This window comes from Bison bison, unplaced genomic scaffold (assembly GCF_000754665.1).
Source record: "Bison bison bison isolate TAMUID 2011002044 unplaced genomic scaffold, Bison_UMD1.0 scf7180017864072, whole genome shotgun sequence".
Taxonomy (NCBI): Eukaryota; Metazoa; Chordata; class Mammalia; order Artiodactyla; family Bovidae; genus Bison; species Bison bison.
Window position 1 is genome coordinate 11,979,666 of NW_011494644.1, and position 15,932 is coordinate 11,995,597.

The 15,932-nt window shown below is 47.7% G+C and overlaps 1 protein-coding gene across 2 annotated transcripts; it reads left to right on the forward strand.

Annotated features, from left to right (window-relative positions):
- Positions 1–10,131: 10,131 nt before the first annotated feature.
- Positions 10,132–15,932, forward strand: STX4 (syntaxin 4). 2 transcript variants are annotated; one of them, XM_010837343.1, is made up of 10 exons: positions 10,132–10,532; positions 10,720–10,821; positions 10,935–11,034; positions 11,171–11,245; positions 11,973–12,043; positions 13,707–13,815; positions 13,899–13,975; positions 14,548–14,685; positions 15,585–15,695; positions 15,802–15,932. In XM_010837343.1, the coding sequence occupies exons 1-10, from the start codon at positions 10,503–10,505 to the stop codon at positions 15,880–15,882; spliced, it is 894 nt and encodes a 297-aa protein (XP_010835645.1). In that variant the 5' UTR covers positions 10,132–10,502; the 3' UTR covers positions 15,883–15,932. The 2 variants fall into 2 exon arrangements, with proteins under 2 accessions (XP_010835645.1, XP_010835647.1); XM_010837345.1 differs by lacking the exon at positions 10,132–10,532 and having other exon boundaries at positions 10,724–10,821; positions 10,913–11,034.

Sequence of the window (15,932 nt, forward strand, 5' to 3'; positions counted from 1 at the left end):
ATGTATGGATGTGAGAGTTGGACTGTGAAGAAGGCTGAGCGCCAAAGAATTGATGCTTTTGAACTGTGGTGTTGAAGAAGACTCTTGAGAATCCCCTGGACTGCAAGGAGATCCAACCAGTCCATTCTGAAAGAGATCAGCCCTGGGATTTCTTTGGAAGGAATGATGCTAAAGCTGAAACTCCAGTACTTTGGCCACCTCATGCGAAGAGTTGACTCATTGGAAAAGACTCTGATGCTGGGAAGGATTGGGGGCAGGAGGAGAAGGGGATGACAGAGGATGAGATGGCTGGATGGCATCACTGACTCGATGGACATGGTGTGAGTGAACTCCAGGAGTTGGTGATGGACAGGGAGGCCTGGCGTGCTGCGATTCATGGGGTCGAAAAGAGTCGGACATGACTGATTGACTGAACTGAACTGAACTGAAGGTAGTTCTATTTTTAGTTTTTTGAGAAACCTCCATAATGTTTTCCTTAGTGGCTGAAACAATTTACATTCCTATCAGTGGTGTAAGAGGATTCCCTTTTCTCCACATCCTCACCAACAGCTGTCATTTGTGTGTGTGTGTTTTTTTTTTTTTATGATACCATTCTGAGTGGTGTGAGATGATTTCTCATGGTGGTTTTGATTTACATTTTCCCTGATGATTAGCAGCATTAAGCATGTTTTCATGTATCTGTTGGCTATTTATGTATCCTTGTTGGAAAAATACCTATTTAGGTCTTCAAGACAGGGATTTTTGCTTGTTTTGTCCATTGCTGGTTCTCTAATTACACTATGGTACCTGGCACACAGTAGGTGCTCAATAAATATTCATTAAATGAAGAAAAAAACCCACCAGGGACTTTGTTGGTAATCCAGTGGTTAAGACTCTGCACTTACAATGCAGCGGGTGTACAATGCAGGTTTGATTCCTGGTCAGAGAACTAAGATCTCACATGCTGTGTGGCACAGTCAAAAATTTTAAAAAGAAACTAAATATAGATTAAATGAGTGAATGCATGAAAGATGCACAACTCAGACCTGGCCGTGGTTCTATGGATGGACACAGGCACACACAATGTGATGACAATGATAGTCTCTGTCATGGGTCAGTGATTGTGACCTCAACATATCCATGATCACTTAAGTCTACTCAATTCCCCTGTGAGGTGGGTTGCCTGGACCACACACCAGCCTCTCTGCCTAAGTGGCCTTTCTAGAGCATCAGTGTCACCAGGTCACCCCCTGCTCTGAAAACCTCACCTGTTCCCCATTGCTGATGAGATAAAATCCAGACTTCCTCACCTTACTTTCCACTTTAGCATCCCCCATGTATCTGATTCCAGTCCCAAGCTACTCCCCATGTCTCCCCACCTCTATGCCTTTCTTCATGTTATTCCCGACTCTTGGAATACCCTTCCCTTTCCCATCCCCAGTTCTAATTCCTACTCTTCCTTCCAAGTGTAGCTGCAGGAGTCTTTCTTGACACTCCTGAAGCTGGAGAGCAGCTTGTTACATACACAGATGACCAGGTCTCTTCCTCAGAAATTCTGAGTCAGTAGATCTGGGTTTTTAGCACGGACCTTTGGCAATTCTTATTTTCAGTCAAGTTTGGGAACTATGGTATATCAGATAAGCAATGTTAAGGCTAGATTATGCTACACAACAAACATCTCCCAAATCTGAATGACATAATACAACAAAGGTTTATTTTTGCCATGGGCCTGAGTTACTTCCCAGAGCACCTGTCCTTCAAGGGAGACTCAGAGACTTATCAGCCTATTGGGCTCTGGGTACCTCATATTGAAGGACTCCATCTGATTAATCTGTGCCTCCCCATGGTACCTGGGATAGGACATAACGCACCTGCTTGCTCAGAAACAGAAGAAGAAATACCCATTTGACCTATTCGTACATGAACCAGTATTTATTGAGACCCTGCTGTTTGTGCCAAGAGCTTTCCTGATAGCTCAGTTGGTAAAGAATCCACCTGCAATGCAGGAGACCCCATTTCGATTCCTGGATCGGGAAGATCCACTGGAGAAGAGATAGGCTACCCACTCCAGTATTCTTGGGCTTCCCTGTGGCACAGCTGGTAAAGAATCCACCTGCAATGTGGGAGACCTGGGTTCAGTCCCTGAGTTGGGAAGATCCCCTGGAGAAGGGAACAGCTACCCACTCCAATATTCTGGCCTGTATTGTCCATGGGGTCGAAAAGAGTTGGATATGACTGAGCGACTTTCACTTTCACTGCTGTTTGTGCCAGGACTATGCTCTGTGGCTAAAGACACAGAGGAGAGCAAAACAAACATCGACCTGTCCACATGGAGCCAGTTACTTAATTTCTCTAAGCCCTATTTTCCAGATCTGTAAAATGGGCTCCAATCCTCACCCTTTAGGCGCAACATGAGGATTTACTGAGAAAATGAGCATGGAAGCCATTTGTAAATTTGAAAGATCTCAACTCAAGCAGATGTGGAATAGCACTGTTATTCTGGTGTGTGGCCTTCCCTGTTCCTCCACCCCTTCAGATCCAGCACTCAGGTTATACTCATTGCCTGTGTGCTGTCGCTTCAGTTGTGTCTGACTCTTTGCAACCCTATGGACTGTAGCCCACCAGGCTCCTCTGTCCATAGGATTCTCCAGGCAAGAATACTGGAGTGGGTTGCCATGCTGCACTCTGGGAGAACTTCCCGACCCAGGGATCAAAACTGCATCTCCTGCACCTCCTGCATTGCAGATGGATTATTTACTGCTGAGCCACCGGGGAAGCCCTTATGTTCATTAGGCCTCTGGCATTTGGTCCACATCCCTCTACATGCTGTTTACACTACCTGTTCAAATCATCCTGAATCTGAAAGTGAATATAATGTTGATCACTTACATAGTCCTTATCGTGTGTCAAGCTAAGATTAAGTGGTTTTGTTTTTAAATCTTTTGGCTGCACTGTGCATCCCTGACCGAGGACCATACTCACGCTCCCTGTATTGGAAGTGTGGGATGTTACCCGCTGTACCACCAGGAAAGTCCCTGTTTAAGTGTTTCATTTGTGTTAATTCATTTAATCTTCATGATAACCATCTGGAGTTACTGTTAATATTGTTTCTACAGATAAGGAAACTGAAGCAAAAAGTTTAAGTAACTTACTCAAGACAAGAGCAGGGATTCAATCCAGGCAGAAATTGTGGAGTGTTGAAACATTCTTCTCATCAACTGGTAAATGCCTCCCAGGGGGCTCTTTCTAGCCCTTTTCTCCATCAAAACCAGAGTCAACGTCATGCCGTAGAGACTAGAGCATGGTACTGACTTTGTAGATGTATTTTGGGCATTACAATATTGAGTCTCCTCCTATCCTGGTACATGGTATATCTAGCCACTAGTTTCGGACATCTTTAAAGTCTTTCAAATAAAGTTAAAAAATTTTCTCTCATAAAGGCCCTTAATATATTATTTTTTAAAGGATTTTTTTGATGTGGACCATTTTTAAAGTCTTTATTGAATTTGTTACAATATTGCATGTATTTAATGTTTTGGTTTTTGCTTCGAGGCATGTGGGCTCTGAGCTCCAAGACCAGGGATCGAACCCACATCCTCTATTAAAGGCAAATTTTTAAACCACTGGACTGTCAGGGAAGTTCCAAGGTCATTAACATATTTTTAAAAGATTATTTTTAGGCATGATATATTTCTGCAAATGGTGTTTTTCCATTTCCTAACAGTTTGTTGCTATGATTTATAATGGCAGTTTATTTTAAGGTATTTCTCTTATTCCCTCCAACTTGCCTCCACATTCAGCCAGAGCCAGAGACTCAGGAGTGATGTAGGACCCTCCTCCTATCTCACCTTCCCTTCAAGTCTGATGGATTCTGTCTCTCTCTTTTTTAAAAGTTTATTTTTATTTATGTATTTGGCTGCACTGGGATCCTAGTTGCAGCGTGTGAGACCTAGTTCCCTGACCAGGAATCAAACCCAGCTCCGCTGCATTGGGAACCTGGAGTCTTGGCCACTGGACCACCAGGGAAGTCCCTCTGGATTCTCTCTCTTTAGTACATGTTCCATCCCTATCTCCAGGCTTCAGTGTAGGCCTCACTATTTTGGGCCTGACTCATAACTGATCTCCCAATCAACCTTCATGCAGGGAGGGCAAAAGTCAACACTTACTGCACCCTCGGGCAGTTAGATAAAGGTGTCCCTTTCTCACAACACTCTGCCTCCTTCTGTCAGATAATTGTTGTAACAAATATTCAAATATGGACTACATGGTATCTGCATGCTGCTAGCCCTTCTGTGGGGTACCTTGTGTAGGGTGTACTGGCCTTACACCTTGCCACCAGAGGATATCTCCATAAAATGAAAGTTTGATCATGGTATTCTATTGTGGGCTGGATGTCTGTGTCCCCCCACTCCCCAAATTCATATGTTGAAGCCCCAATTCCTAATGTAATGGTAGCAGGAGGTGAGGCCTTTGGGAGGTAAGCAGATTTAGATCAGGTCATGAGAGTGGAGCCTCTGATAGGATTAGTGACCTTATAAGCAAAGGAAGAGACAGCAGAACTTTCTGTTTCTGCCATGTGAAGACACGGTGAGTACAAGCCAGGAAGAGAGCCCTTACCAAGGACTGAATCTATTGGCACCTTCACCGTGGACTTTCCAGCCTCCACAGCTGTGAGAAATATCTATTGTTTAAGCCACAGAGTACATGGTACTTTGTTAGAGCAGCCCAAGCTTGCTTAAAATTACTCACAGGTATCCCTTTACCATTCTTTCTTTGATATAATTGTTTAAAATAAATGATACTTTCACATGGTTCAAAAATCTAAATTATATTAAAATTTTACTGTAAAAATTCTTACTCTAACAATTGTACTCTCTACCCATAGGAGCCACCTTTTTTGGCTTATGCAACATTCTAAGATTTCTTTACGAGGTTACAGGAAAAATACCTACAGGCACACCCACACACACACACACACACACACTCACACATACACTTTTTCTCTTATACAACAGTAGCATGATACATTCATTCTAACATTTTAATTAAAAACATGTTTTGAAACGTTTTCACATTTATACATAATGAATGCCTTCATTCTTTTTGATGGCTGCATACCCACTAATGGACAAGTTTCTGATGTATTGCAAACAATACCCAATGAATAGCATTGATGTATGTATGTGTCATTTTACACAGATGCAGATCTGGTGACTTAAAATTCCATTTCCTCACCCTTTGCAGCCCTTATGGACTTAAAACTTAAAAATATGATGCCAGTAGTGTGCAACTTCTGAGCAGGGCCTCAAGAGACCTTGCAGCTTCTACTCGCACCCTCTTGGAACTCTGAGGCCACTATACTCTGAAGAAACCCAGGTTGAAATACCGCACAGAGAGAGTGTGTGGTTCAGCCATGTTGGTCAACTGGACCATCAGAGCTTAGGTCCCAGACATGTAAATGTGAGAAAGGTCATCATGGGCCACCTAACTCCAGCCAAAGTACAAGTTGATTGTTGCTATTTGAAAAATCTAAGATGAGACCAGCAGAAAAACCACCCAGCTGTCCTTAGAATCTGGAGAAACAATACATGCATTCAGAATTCAGCAACAGTATACGAGGACTTCCCTGGTGGTCCAGTGGCCAGCACTCTGCACTCCCAATGCAGGGGGCCCAGGTTTGATCCTTGGTCAGGGAATTACATCCCACATGACACAAAAGATTTTGCATGTCCCAATGAAGACCCACCTCAGCCAAATAAACAAATATTAAAGAAAACAAACAGTATATGCACTCAGAATTTTGACATAAAATATGGTCTAGGTTGTATCATTTTGCACGCCCCATCAACACGTGAAAGTCCCTGTTTCCCCACAGTTTTGCCAAAAGACTGGGTTGCCAAACATGAATTTTGTTAGACTTCCCTGGTGGTCCAGTGGTTAAGACTCTGTGCTTCCTCTGCAGGGGGCATGGGTTCCATTCCTGGTTAGGGATCTGGGATCCCACAAACTTTGGCATTCCAGCCAAAAAAGAAAAAAAAATGTTGCTAATGTAATATATCTCAGTATTATCTTAATTTTCACTTCTCTTACATGCAAAAATGAACATCTGCATATTTAAGTCTTTATTGTCTTTTTTTGTGATCTGTCATGTTCTCTGGCTGTTGTTTTTTTATTGAACTGTTGGTCTTTCTAATCACTACATGGAGCTCTTTAAATAGTAGGGAGATTAGCCCTTTGTGTATGATAAGAATTGCAAATATTATTTTCCCAATTTGTCTTTTGATTGTTCTTTCATTTTTTTGCCATGTAAAACTTTTTCATGTAGACAAGTATATTAATCTTCTATTTTACATTTTCTGAATTTTTTATATCCATTGTGGCTTAGCTGGTAAAGAATCTGCCTGCAATGTGGGAGACCTGGGTTCGACCCCTGGGTTGGGAAGATCCCCTGAAGAAGGGAAAGGCTACCCACTCCAGTATTCTGGCCTGCAGAATTCCATGGACTGTGTAGTCCATGGGGTCAAAAAGAGTCAGACATGATTGAGCGACTTTCACTTTCTAATGTACTTTTGTTTTTTAATTGAAGTTTGATTTACAATGTTGTGTTAGTTTCAGCTGTACAACAAAGTGATTCAATTATACATATATATGTCTGTTTTTTCCAGATTCTCTTTCCTTATAGGTAATTATGGACTATTGAGTGTAGTTTCTAAATTTTGAGTTGTAGTTAGAAAGGCCTTCCTCATTCTGAGTTATAAAGAATTTTGTCCATTTGTTTTTCTAGAATTTCTCTGGGGGTTATCCTAACCAGCTGTGTGATGCATCATCTTCAGAATGAAGTTCCAGGCCAAGGTTATGGCACAGGTGACCTGGTGTCATCCACACGGAAAGGAAACAGGAGGAACAAGAAGTTAATTTAGGAGATTCTCAGGGGACACGATGTGTGGTGTTTGGAACATGGTAAGTTTAAGACATTCATGGAACTCCAGGAGGGGATGTCCAGAAGGCAAGTGGATTCAGAGGTCTAGAGCTTCGGAGAAAATTGGGGGCTAGAGATATGGATTTGGGAGCCAAATATGGATGTTGATTAAAGCCATGAGAGACAAGAGGTTCCCAGGTGGTGCTCTAGGGCGTGATTAAGGTCAGGCTCAAGACACATCATGAGGAGAGAGTGGTGGGGCTTCATCTCTGTAGCCCTTGGGGTTTCGGTACAAAACCAGCCTCAGAGACATTTGAGGGTGCACAGAAGCCCTATGTGACCCATGCGTGGATATCTTTGGTTCTCGGTGTGTATGTGTGCTTAGTCTTTTAGTCATGTCCAACTTTTTGCAACCCCATGGACTGTAGCCTGCCAGGCTCCTCTGTCCATGGAATATTCCCAGCAAGAACACTGAACTGGTAGCCATATCCTTCTCCAGGGGATATTCCCAACCCAGGGATCGAACCCAGGTCTCCTGCATTGCAGGCAGATTCTTTACTGTCTGAGCCACTAGGAAAGCCCTTGGCTCTTGGGAAGACAGCACATAGGGAATGAGAAGAGGACCAACAACCTCCCTAGCAGTCTGTTCCCACCCAACAGATGTGGGAGAGAGACTCATGATGGGGGAAGGGAAGAGACTCATCTTGCTGTTGGCCCCCACCTCCCCACCAGATGATCCAAAGTAGAGCATTAATGGGTGGCAGCAAGTCCCCCAGGGGTGGGTGGGACACAGGGAGCCACTCCTGGCTCGTGTTTTTCTTGGATCATAGTGTACTGGTTAAGAGCATAGAGTCTGGAGCTTCCTCTCTGGTTCCAAATCCTGGCTCTCATATTTGCTAGTGTGTAACTTTGGGCAAGTTACTTACTGCCTCTGTGTCTTAGCCTCCTCCTCTGTAAAATGAGGACAGTAATACAGTACCAATCTCACAGAATGTACATAAGGCTGAAATGAGTAAGCTTTTATTAAGTACTTATATTGGTGCCTGGCATACAGTAAATGCTAAGTAAATGTCAATTAAAAAGAAATTGGGCAGACTTCCATGGTGGTTGAGTGGTTAAAAATCCACCCTGCCATGCAGGGGACACAGGTTCGAACCCTGATTGGGGACTTAAGAACCCACATGCTGTGGGGCAACTAAGCCCGCGTGAGGCAACTCCTGAGCCCGCAAACTCTGGAGCCCTCCAAAGAACCAGAAGAGAAGCCCAAACGCTACAACTAGAGAGTCCATGCACCACAACAGAACATCCTCCATGACATAGAGAAGATCTCGAGTGCTGGAACTAATACCCGATACAGTCAAATAAATTAATTTTAAAAAAAAACAAAAGAAATTGGGAATTCTCTGGCAGCCCAGTGGTCAGGACTCCGTGCTTCACTGCCAAGGATCTGGGTTCCATCCCTGGTTGAGGAATTAAGATACCTCAAGCTGCATGGTGTGGTTAAAAAAAAAATTCATTCCTTCACGAGTGTTCATTAATCAGCTACTATGTGCCAGGCAGTGTTGCAGGCGCTGGGAACATGGTAGTGAATAATTAAGGTGAAAATCCCTGTCCTCTTGGAGCTTACATTCTAGTAGGGTGGAGAGGAGGGGTGGAGGCAGACAATAGATAACACAAATTAGCAAAATACATGGTATGTCAGATCCAAGTGAAGACATGAGAGATGGGCAGGAGTTGGCAAGGATCTGGTGCATGGTGGGGCTCAGGAGATGAAGAGGGGAAGAAAGACCCTGGAGGAGTAGCAGCATGGAATCCCTGGCAGAGACACCCTGGCTGTTGACATCCTGGGATCCAGGAAAACTAATATTCCTCTCAGCTATTCTGAGACTCACTGAATGACTTTGGGGTGTCCTTCTATAGAAGGTGGGTTCCAAAAGGGCAAGGCATTCTTGTCTGCCCTGATATATCTCTGGCCCTAAAACAGTGTCTGGCCCATACAATAAATATCCACTGAATGAATGAATGTCTACAGGGTTAGGGTTAGGGAAGTGTTACCAACACCCTGAAGCATAAAAGAGACTAGGGAACCATAAGTTTCATCTTCAGTTATATAAGAGGCTAAGACTCTATCAACAAATATTTACTGAGGGCCTAACATGTGCTGGGTTTCCCAGTTGGTTCAGTGGTAAAGAATCTGCCTGCCAGTGAAGGAGACACAAGAGATGCTGGTTCGATCCCTGGGTTGGGAAGATCCCCTGGAGGAGGAAATGGCAACCCGCTCTGGTAATTCTTGCCTGGAAAATTGTATGGACAGAGGAGCCTGGTGGGCTACAGTTTGTGTGTGTTAGTCACTCAGTCGTGTCCGACTCTTTGTGACCCCATGGACTGTAACCCTCCAGGCTCCTCTGTCCACAATCATGCCCTCACTTTAGTAACTCACAGGCCACGATAATATGGAATATTTTTGTGGGTTCCAGAGGGCATACCCCAGTGCAAGGTGGGGGTCTGGGGAGGGGGTTGTCTAAGTGACATGCTGCTCAATGTAACAGACCGTTTTCTTAGCCCGAGCTGCCCTGAAATGCCCTGCTTGAAGGTGGTGAGTGCAGCGGGACTGCAGTGTTCAAGCCGGGCGCCAGCCAGCCGCCCACCTGTCAGAAACTGTGCCAGGAGTATGCGGGAGAAGAGAGTTCCGCCTCGGGTGAGGTCACTTCCCACCCCCAGATGCTCTGCCTACAAAACCTTGCAATTCTCTGACGCTGGATCTTATTCTTTTCTGAATTTCAAGGTCTCATGATGTTGACAGCTCCAAATTCGAAGTCGTCAGTCTGCCCACACTCGCAGACCCAAAAGAAAGGAAGCCGGATTCAGCTTGGGTCCTACCACCCACTATCTCTGGGGGTAGTCAGCGCCCCCTCCCCGCCTCGCGGGGGTTCTGAAGGGAGGTATCTCGGGCGCGGGGTGCCAAGGACGTCGTGGGGAGATAGGTGTTCCAGAGATGGAGTTGACAGGGCCGAGACATGTGACAGTCGAAGCGTCACGTTCTGTGGTCTGAGACTGGGACCAGGCTGGTCACATGACGCGAGCGGGGGGGTTGCACTATGGTGTGATGCGAGATGAGGGGGCCTCACAGATCACGTACCAATGACGCATTCCCACCCGTTTTGGCAACTAGATTTCCGCTGGAAGATGCGATAGTTCCGGCAAAGGGGGCGGGTTCTCACGTCCTGGCAATTTCGCTTCCGTTCGGGGCGCTGCGGCTTCCGACCTCAGCCTTTCCCTGGGGTGGGGAAGAGACGCGATCCGGTGCGCATGCTCCAGTCTTTCCAGAGGGGGCGGGGCCGAGGCTACAGGAGAGGGCGGGGGGGGGAAAGAAAAGGGAATTCCAACCTGTGGAATCTTGGGGGTCCCCGAGGTCGGCTCCTTCCCTTTGAAACTGTGAATGGTGCCAGGGACAGAGCCTCTAGCGACTCTTGGGGGAGGGTTTGGGGTCTGCAGGGTGAGGGCGGAGGGGAGTGTCAGAGTGTGAGTTGGGTACGGGAGTTCCAAACTTAGAATCTTGAGGCCCGCCGGTCTCCGGCGCCGGCGAGAGGGATCTCGGGCCGCCATGCGGGACAGGACCCACGAGCTGAGGCAGGTGAGAATTTGGCGCAGCAGGGTTGGGGCCGGGTGGACGGGATGGCGTCTGCCGGAATGCAGGACTCCTGGTCCTCGGGGCCGGGAGGGATGACTGTGGGGTAGGAAGGAAAGTCCCGGAAGCCCGTGAGTTCTACTGGGGGAGAGCAGTAGCAAGGAAGTGATGCCAGTGACCCCGGCCCTGGCAGGGGGATGACAGCTCGGACGATGAAGACAAGGAGCGAGTCGCGCTGGTGGTACACCCGGGTACTGCACGGCTGGGGAGCCCGGACGATGAGTTCTTCCAGAAGGTAAGAGGCTGGAATCTCAGCCAGGATTCACGAGGGGGCTGGAGGGCCCGAGAAGCAGAGCAGCCTGGAGCACCCCCCATATCTCCTTCAGCCCTCTCGGTCATCGTCCCCAGGTTCGGACAATTCGGCAGACTATCGTCAAGCTAGAGAATAAAGTCCGAGAGTTGGAGAAGCAGCAGGTCACCATCCTGGCCACGCCCCTTCCCGAGGAGAGTGAGTGAAACCCTGGGTGCAGAACGCATGCTCAACCAGAGGGCTTGTGGGGGTTGTAGTTCCACACAGGTGGTGGCCAGGGAGATTTGTTGAGGTAGAGGTTGCTATTTGGGCATCATGGCTTTCTCTTGTTTAGGCATGAAGCAGGACCTGCAGAACCTGCGCGACGAGATCAAACAGCTAGGGAGGGACATCCGCGCGCAGCTGAAGGGTGAGCTCCTAGGACCTCAGCCAGATACTTTCCTCTGATCCTGCCCAACTCCTGGTATATCTGGGGAGTGTGTGGTCCAGAGAGGCCAGTGATATATATCCAGGTCACACAGCAGGCCAAAGTCTAGAATCTCCATCTCCTGGCTTCCAGTCCAAAGTTCTTTCCACAGCATATGCCTGCCTCTCAGGTTCCCTTATTTATAATGAAACCATTTCCATTTGATCTTTGTCCAAGGCAGAGGTTAGCGTTGCTACCTTCAGGTCATTATCTACATATAACTGTATAGACTGCCTTCCACATCCCAGGTTCTGCAAGGGTGGATTCATGCAACTGTGGATTGTGTAGTACTGTAGTATGCATTTATTTTCTTAAAAGTTGGGTATAAGTGGACCCACACAGTTGTGCAAGGATCATCTGTACTCCTACAATTCTTGCTGCCCAGTGTGTATTCTTTGGGCGGGAAGATGTGGGTTTTGTTAGGAACCTTCTCCAAACATGTGGGAATTCTCTGATGTATTTATTGCAAAGAAAAATATACTTTTGCCTGTCAGAGGCTCAGAAGTAGTCATTTTATGATGAATTTTATTAAAAAAAAAAAAAAAAAGGCCCTGTGGAGATATTGTATCTCTATTGTATGGCTGGGTGGCTGGGTCCCAGTCCCCAAATGAATTTCAGAAGCCAGAGGTCAAACCCCCTCCTCTACCAATACTTTTGTGTCTTTCCATAGCCATAGAGCCCCAGAAGGAGGAAGCTGATGAGAATTATAACTCCGTCAACACAAGAATGAGAAAAACCCAGGTGGGTTCATTATTCCCAGAAGTAGGACATTTCAGCAAGTGTTCAGTAGATCATTAGATGGCAGATGTAAGAAGGCAGGGCTCTTAGAGATCATTAAATCCAACCTGATGATTTTCCAAATGAGGAAACTAAGGCTCAGAGATAAAAAAAGGATTTACCCCAAGGTCAAGAACCCGGGTCTTCTGACTTCCAATCCATTATAACACCTTGCCTTCTTCTCCTCCATTCAGTGAGAAGTTGCTGAGACCCCAGACATGATCTGGGCTTGGCTGTAGGAGATATACTTTCTAGAAGCCAAGATGGGGAGTTAAGCTTGCATAGATGACAAAGACATTACTCAGGTAGGACTTGGTAGTTAATGGCTCTGCCCAGGGAAAAAGAGGGTGCAGTCAAGTGACTAGGTGGTTCCCTACCCATGTGATGGGGACATCCTCTGCCCCAAGGACAGAATTCAAGAAGTCAGAAAGAGGAACTTCCCTGGTGTGTGTGTTGGGGGAAGGCCACAGTATCATCATCTTAATAAGGAGATTTGAAATGGTCTGAGCAGTATCCTCTGGGTGCCCAGAGAGGCATGGTTTGGAGTTCTTTGAGATCAGAGGTGGAGTAGGTGGGCCCAGAACTCAGCAAAGATCCCAGATTGAAGATTGAACAATTTGGGCTTTTTTTTTTTTTTTTAATGGAAGAGAAGGAAAGAGTAGCTTTATTACTTTGCCAAACAAAGAGGGGAACACAGTAGGTTGATGCCTCAAGAACTGCCCCCCCTACAATTTGGGCATCTTGAAAGGGTGCAGCTGAACCCAGGATAGCAGATGTGTCCTGGAAAAAAGGAACTCCAAGGAATGAGCAGATTTTAGACATCAGGAAAATGGACAAGCAGGGAAGGCATTTCCGGGGGGTGAGGGGTGAGGGGCTTGTGGTAGTCATTGTGTGAGAGGCTGAGTGCCCAGGTGGGCCTGCAAAATCTGGGCAATCAGCTGACTGCCAGGTATCCTGGCACACCTTTAGTCTAAGCAGGGAGGGTGGTGTTCAGCCAGCATTCCACTAATATTCTTTGAGGGCCTACTGTATGCCAGACCCTTTTCTAGCTGTTTAGGAAACAGCTGTCAACAAATGATCTCTATCCTCTTGGAGATTTCATTCCAGTGGGGAGAGAGAGTCACCATAATAAATCAGTCAATTATTGTAGAACATAGAAGTATTAAGGGAAAAGAGAAGAGGGATTGAGAACAGCGGGAGAAGGCAGGTTCCAACAAGGTGGAGAAAACTTCCAAAGGTGACATTGGAACAAAGACTTCCAGGCTTCTGTGGGGCCTGAGCATTCTGGGCTGAAGAAATGGCAACTGCAGAGGCCTGACGTGGGGCTGTGTTCTGATCAGGGAGGAGTCAGGAGCCCACTGTGGCTGGAGGGAAGGAGAGAGGGAGACAGTGTGGGGACATAAAATGAGAGAGGGAAGGTGGGAAGGGGTGGGTCCTGTAGGGCCTTGTAGGCCCTGGGAAAGGCTATGGCTTTTACTTTGAGAGACCACGGGAGCCTTTCAAAGAGGTCAAGGCCACAGGTACCTCTGAGCTCATGCTCTTTGCTCATTGTACCCAAGGGGCTGCTGAGGCCCAGACCAGGCAGGGATCTGCCCAGGGGTCCCCAGCTTCTCTTCTCCCTCCTTAGCACGGGGTCCTGTCCCAGCAATTTGTGGAGCTCATCAACAAGTGCAACTTAATGCAGTCTGAATACCGGGAGAAGAACGTGGAGCGGATTCGGAGGCAGCTGAAGATCAGTGAGTTGTGGTGCCCATTGTGGTGCCCGGCACACAGGGTCAGCTGACCCAACCAGCTCTGAGCCTGGCCTTTTCCTTCACAGCAAATGCTGGAATGGTGTCTGACAAGGAGCTGGAGCAGATGCTGGACAGTGGGCAGAGCGAGGTGTTTGTGTCCAATGTGAGTGGCCCCCACCAGCCTCTCTCTGCTGGGCCCCCCATCCTCTCTGAGTCCTTTTTTTAAAAAATTATTTATTTATTTATTTTTAGCTGTGCTGGGTCTTCGTTGCTGTGCAGGCTTTTCTCTAGTTGCAGCAAGCAGGGGCTGTTCTCCAGTTGCGGTGCATGGGCTTCTCCTTGCAATGGCTTCTTTTGTTGTGGAGCACAGGCCCTACAGCCCGTGAGCTCAGTAGTTGTGGTTCTGGGGCTCTAGAGCACAGGCTCAGTAGTTGTGGCACACGGGCTTAGCTGCTCCGCAGCAGGTGGGATCTTCTTCCATCAGGGATCGAACTGGTATCTCATGCATTAGCAGGTGGGTTCTTTACCACTGAGCCACCAGGGAAGCCCTCCTGGCCCTTTTTCATGGAGGGAATCCTGAGGCCCAGAAGGGAACATATTAGCCTGCCTGGCATCCCTCATTAGGGCCTGGGCCCCAGTTCTAGGCCCGAGGGCTGCCCCAGAGCTGAACAGGAACTTCTAAACGTGCTGCTGATTTCCTTGTGACCTGTCCCATCACTCCTGTCCACTCTGCAGATACTGAAGGATACACAAGTGACTCGACAGGCCCTAAATGAGATCTCGGCCCGGCACAGTGAGATCCAGCAGCTGGAGCGCAGTATCCGTGAACTTCATGAGATTTTCACTTTTTTAGCCACTGAAGTGGAGATGCAGGTGGGTGCCTGAGGCTGCTGGCTGGGCTCGATCCAGTCCCCAGATGTGAGAGCATGTTATGACTGTCAGCCTGCTTCCACCCTTAGCCTCTTTCACCAAGGCTTTTGTTACCCTCCAGACTGGCCCTTACTTCTATCCTTAGCTGTGTTCCCAGATTTCATACTCCTCAGTAGCTACTCCGATAATTACTGCTTTATACCTTGTACCCCATCCTTGAACTGCAGCCCACACCACGTATGGCCCCAACCCTGGCTCCTCCTCCAGCAACAGAATCCATTCTTGTACACTTAAGAGCTCTTCAGTTGCCCCCTAGAGGGGCCTGCCTCCTAAAATGTAGACAAGGGTGGGGTGGGAGGTGGTATTCTTCCCCCGGCCCTTATCTCATGATAAAGGGAGCTTCCAGGTCCATCTGGTAGGAGCTGACCCCAGTGCCCTCTTGCAGCTGGGAGTCCTGGGGGAGAGATTTCACTCTGTAGGAGTCCAGGATCTGAAGGCTGGTGATACTGTGAGGAGGCAGCGATAGGGAGGGCTTCCCAGCAGCTGGGAGCCAGGCCTAAAGAACAAGGGACTTCAGACAGGTTTGCGAGGGGACAAAAGATCACCCTCTGTGAAAACATATGAGCCATTCAAGGTGCTCCGCTCCCAGCCAGCACTGCGAGTAGAAATTGTATGGGGCGAGGGTGCAGGACAGAAGGGAGCATACGGTAGGAGGGAGCCTGGAAGCCATCCCCAGGCGTGTGGACTTCTGTCACATGCGGTCCTGTCCCCACCTCTTCCTTAGTGCACCGTTTTCTGCCAGGAGTGTCCTTCAGTCCTCTGGTTGGGGTGGGCAGAGGAGCTGCTGGGCCTTCCGCCCCCAGTCATTCCTTCCTGCCTGAACCGCCTCCTCTTCCGAGCAGGGGGAGATGATCAACCGGATTGAGAAGAACATTCTGAGCTCAGCAGACTATGTGGAACGTGGGCAGGAACATGTCAAGGTGGCCCTGGAGAACCAGAAGAAGGCGCGCAAGGTGAGCCTCCGCCCTTCCCCCCGCCACCCCTTCCCCCGGGTGGCCCTCCCTCCACTCCTGAGTTTCCCTGACACCCACCTCCCCTACCCTGCTTCCTCTCCCACAGAAGAAAGTCTTTATTGCCATCTGTCTGTCCATCACTGTCCTCATTCTGGTGGTCATCATTGTCATCTCCACGTTGGTTTGACAGCGCCGCATATTCTTGGTGAAATACCGTGGGCCTGCCCCCTGGCCTGC

Excerpts from the sequence above, each read along its gene's own strand:
- STX4 (XM_010837343.1), top strand. The coding sequence starts at position 10,503 with ATGCGGGACAGGACCCACGAGCTGAGGCAG. Across the intron at positions 13,816-13,898 it reads TCGGAGGCAGCTGAAGATCA|CAAATGCTGGAATGGTGTCT; the intron begins GTGAGTTGTGGT and ends TTTCCTTCACAG. Across the intron at positions 15,696-15,801 it reads ACCAGAAGAAGGCGCGCAAG|AAGAAAGTCTTTATTGCCAT; the intron begins GTGAGCCTCCGC and ends CCTCTCCCACAG.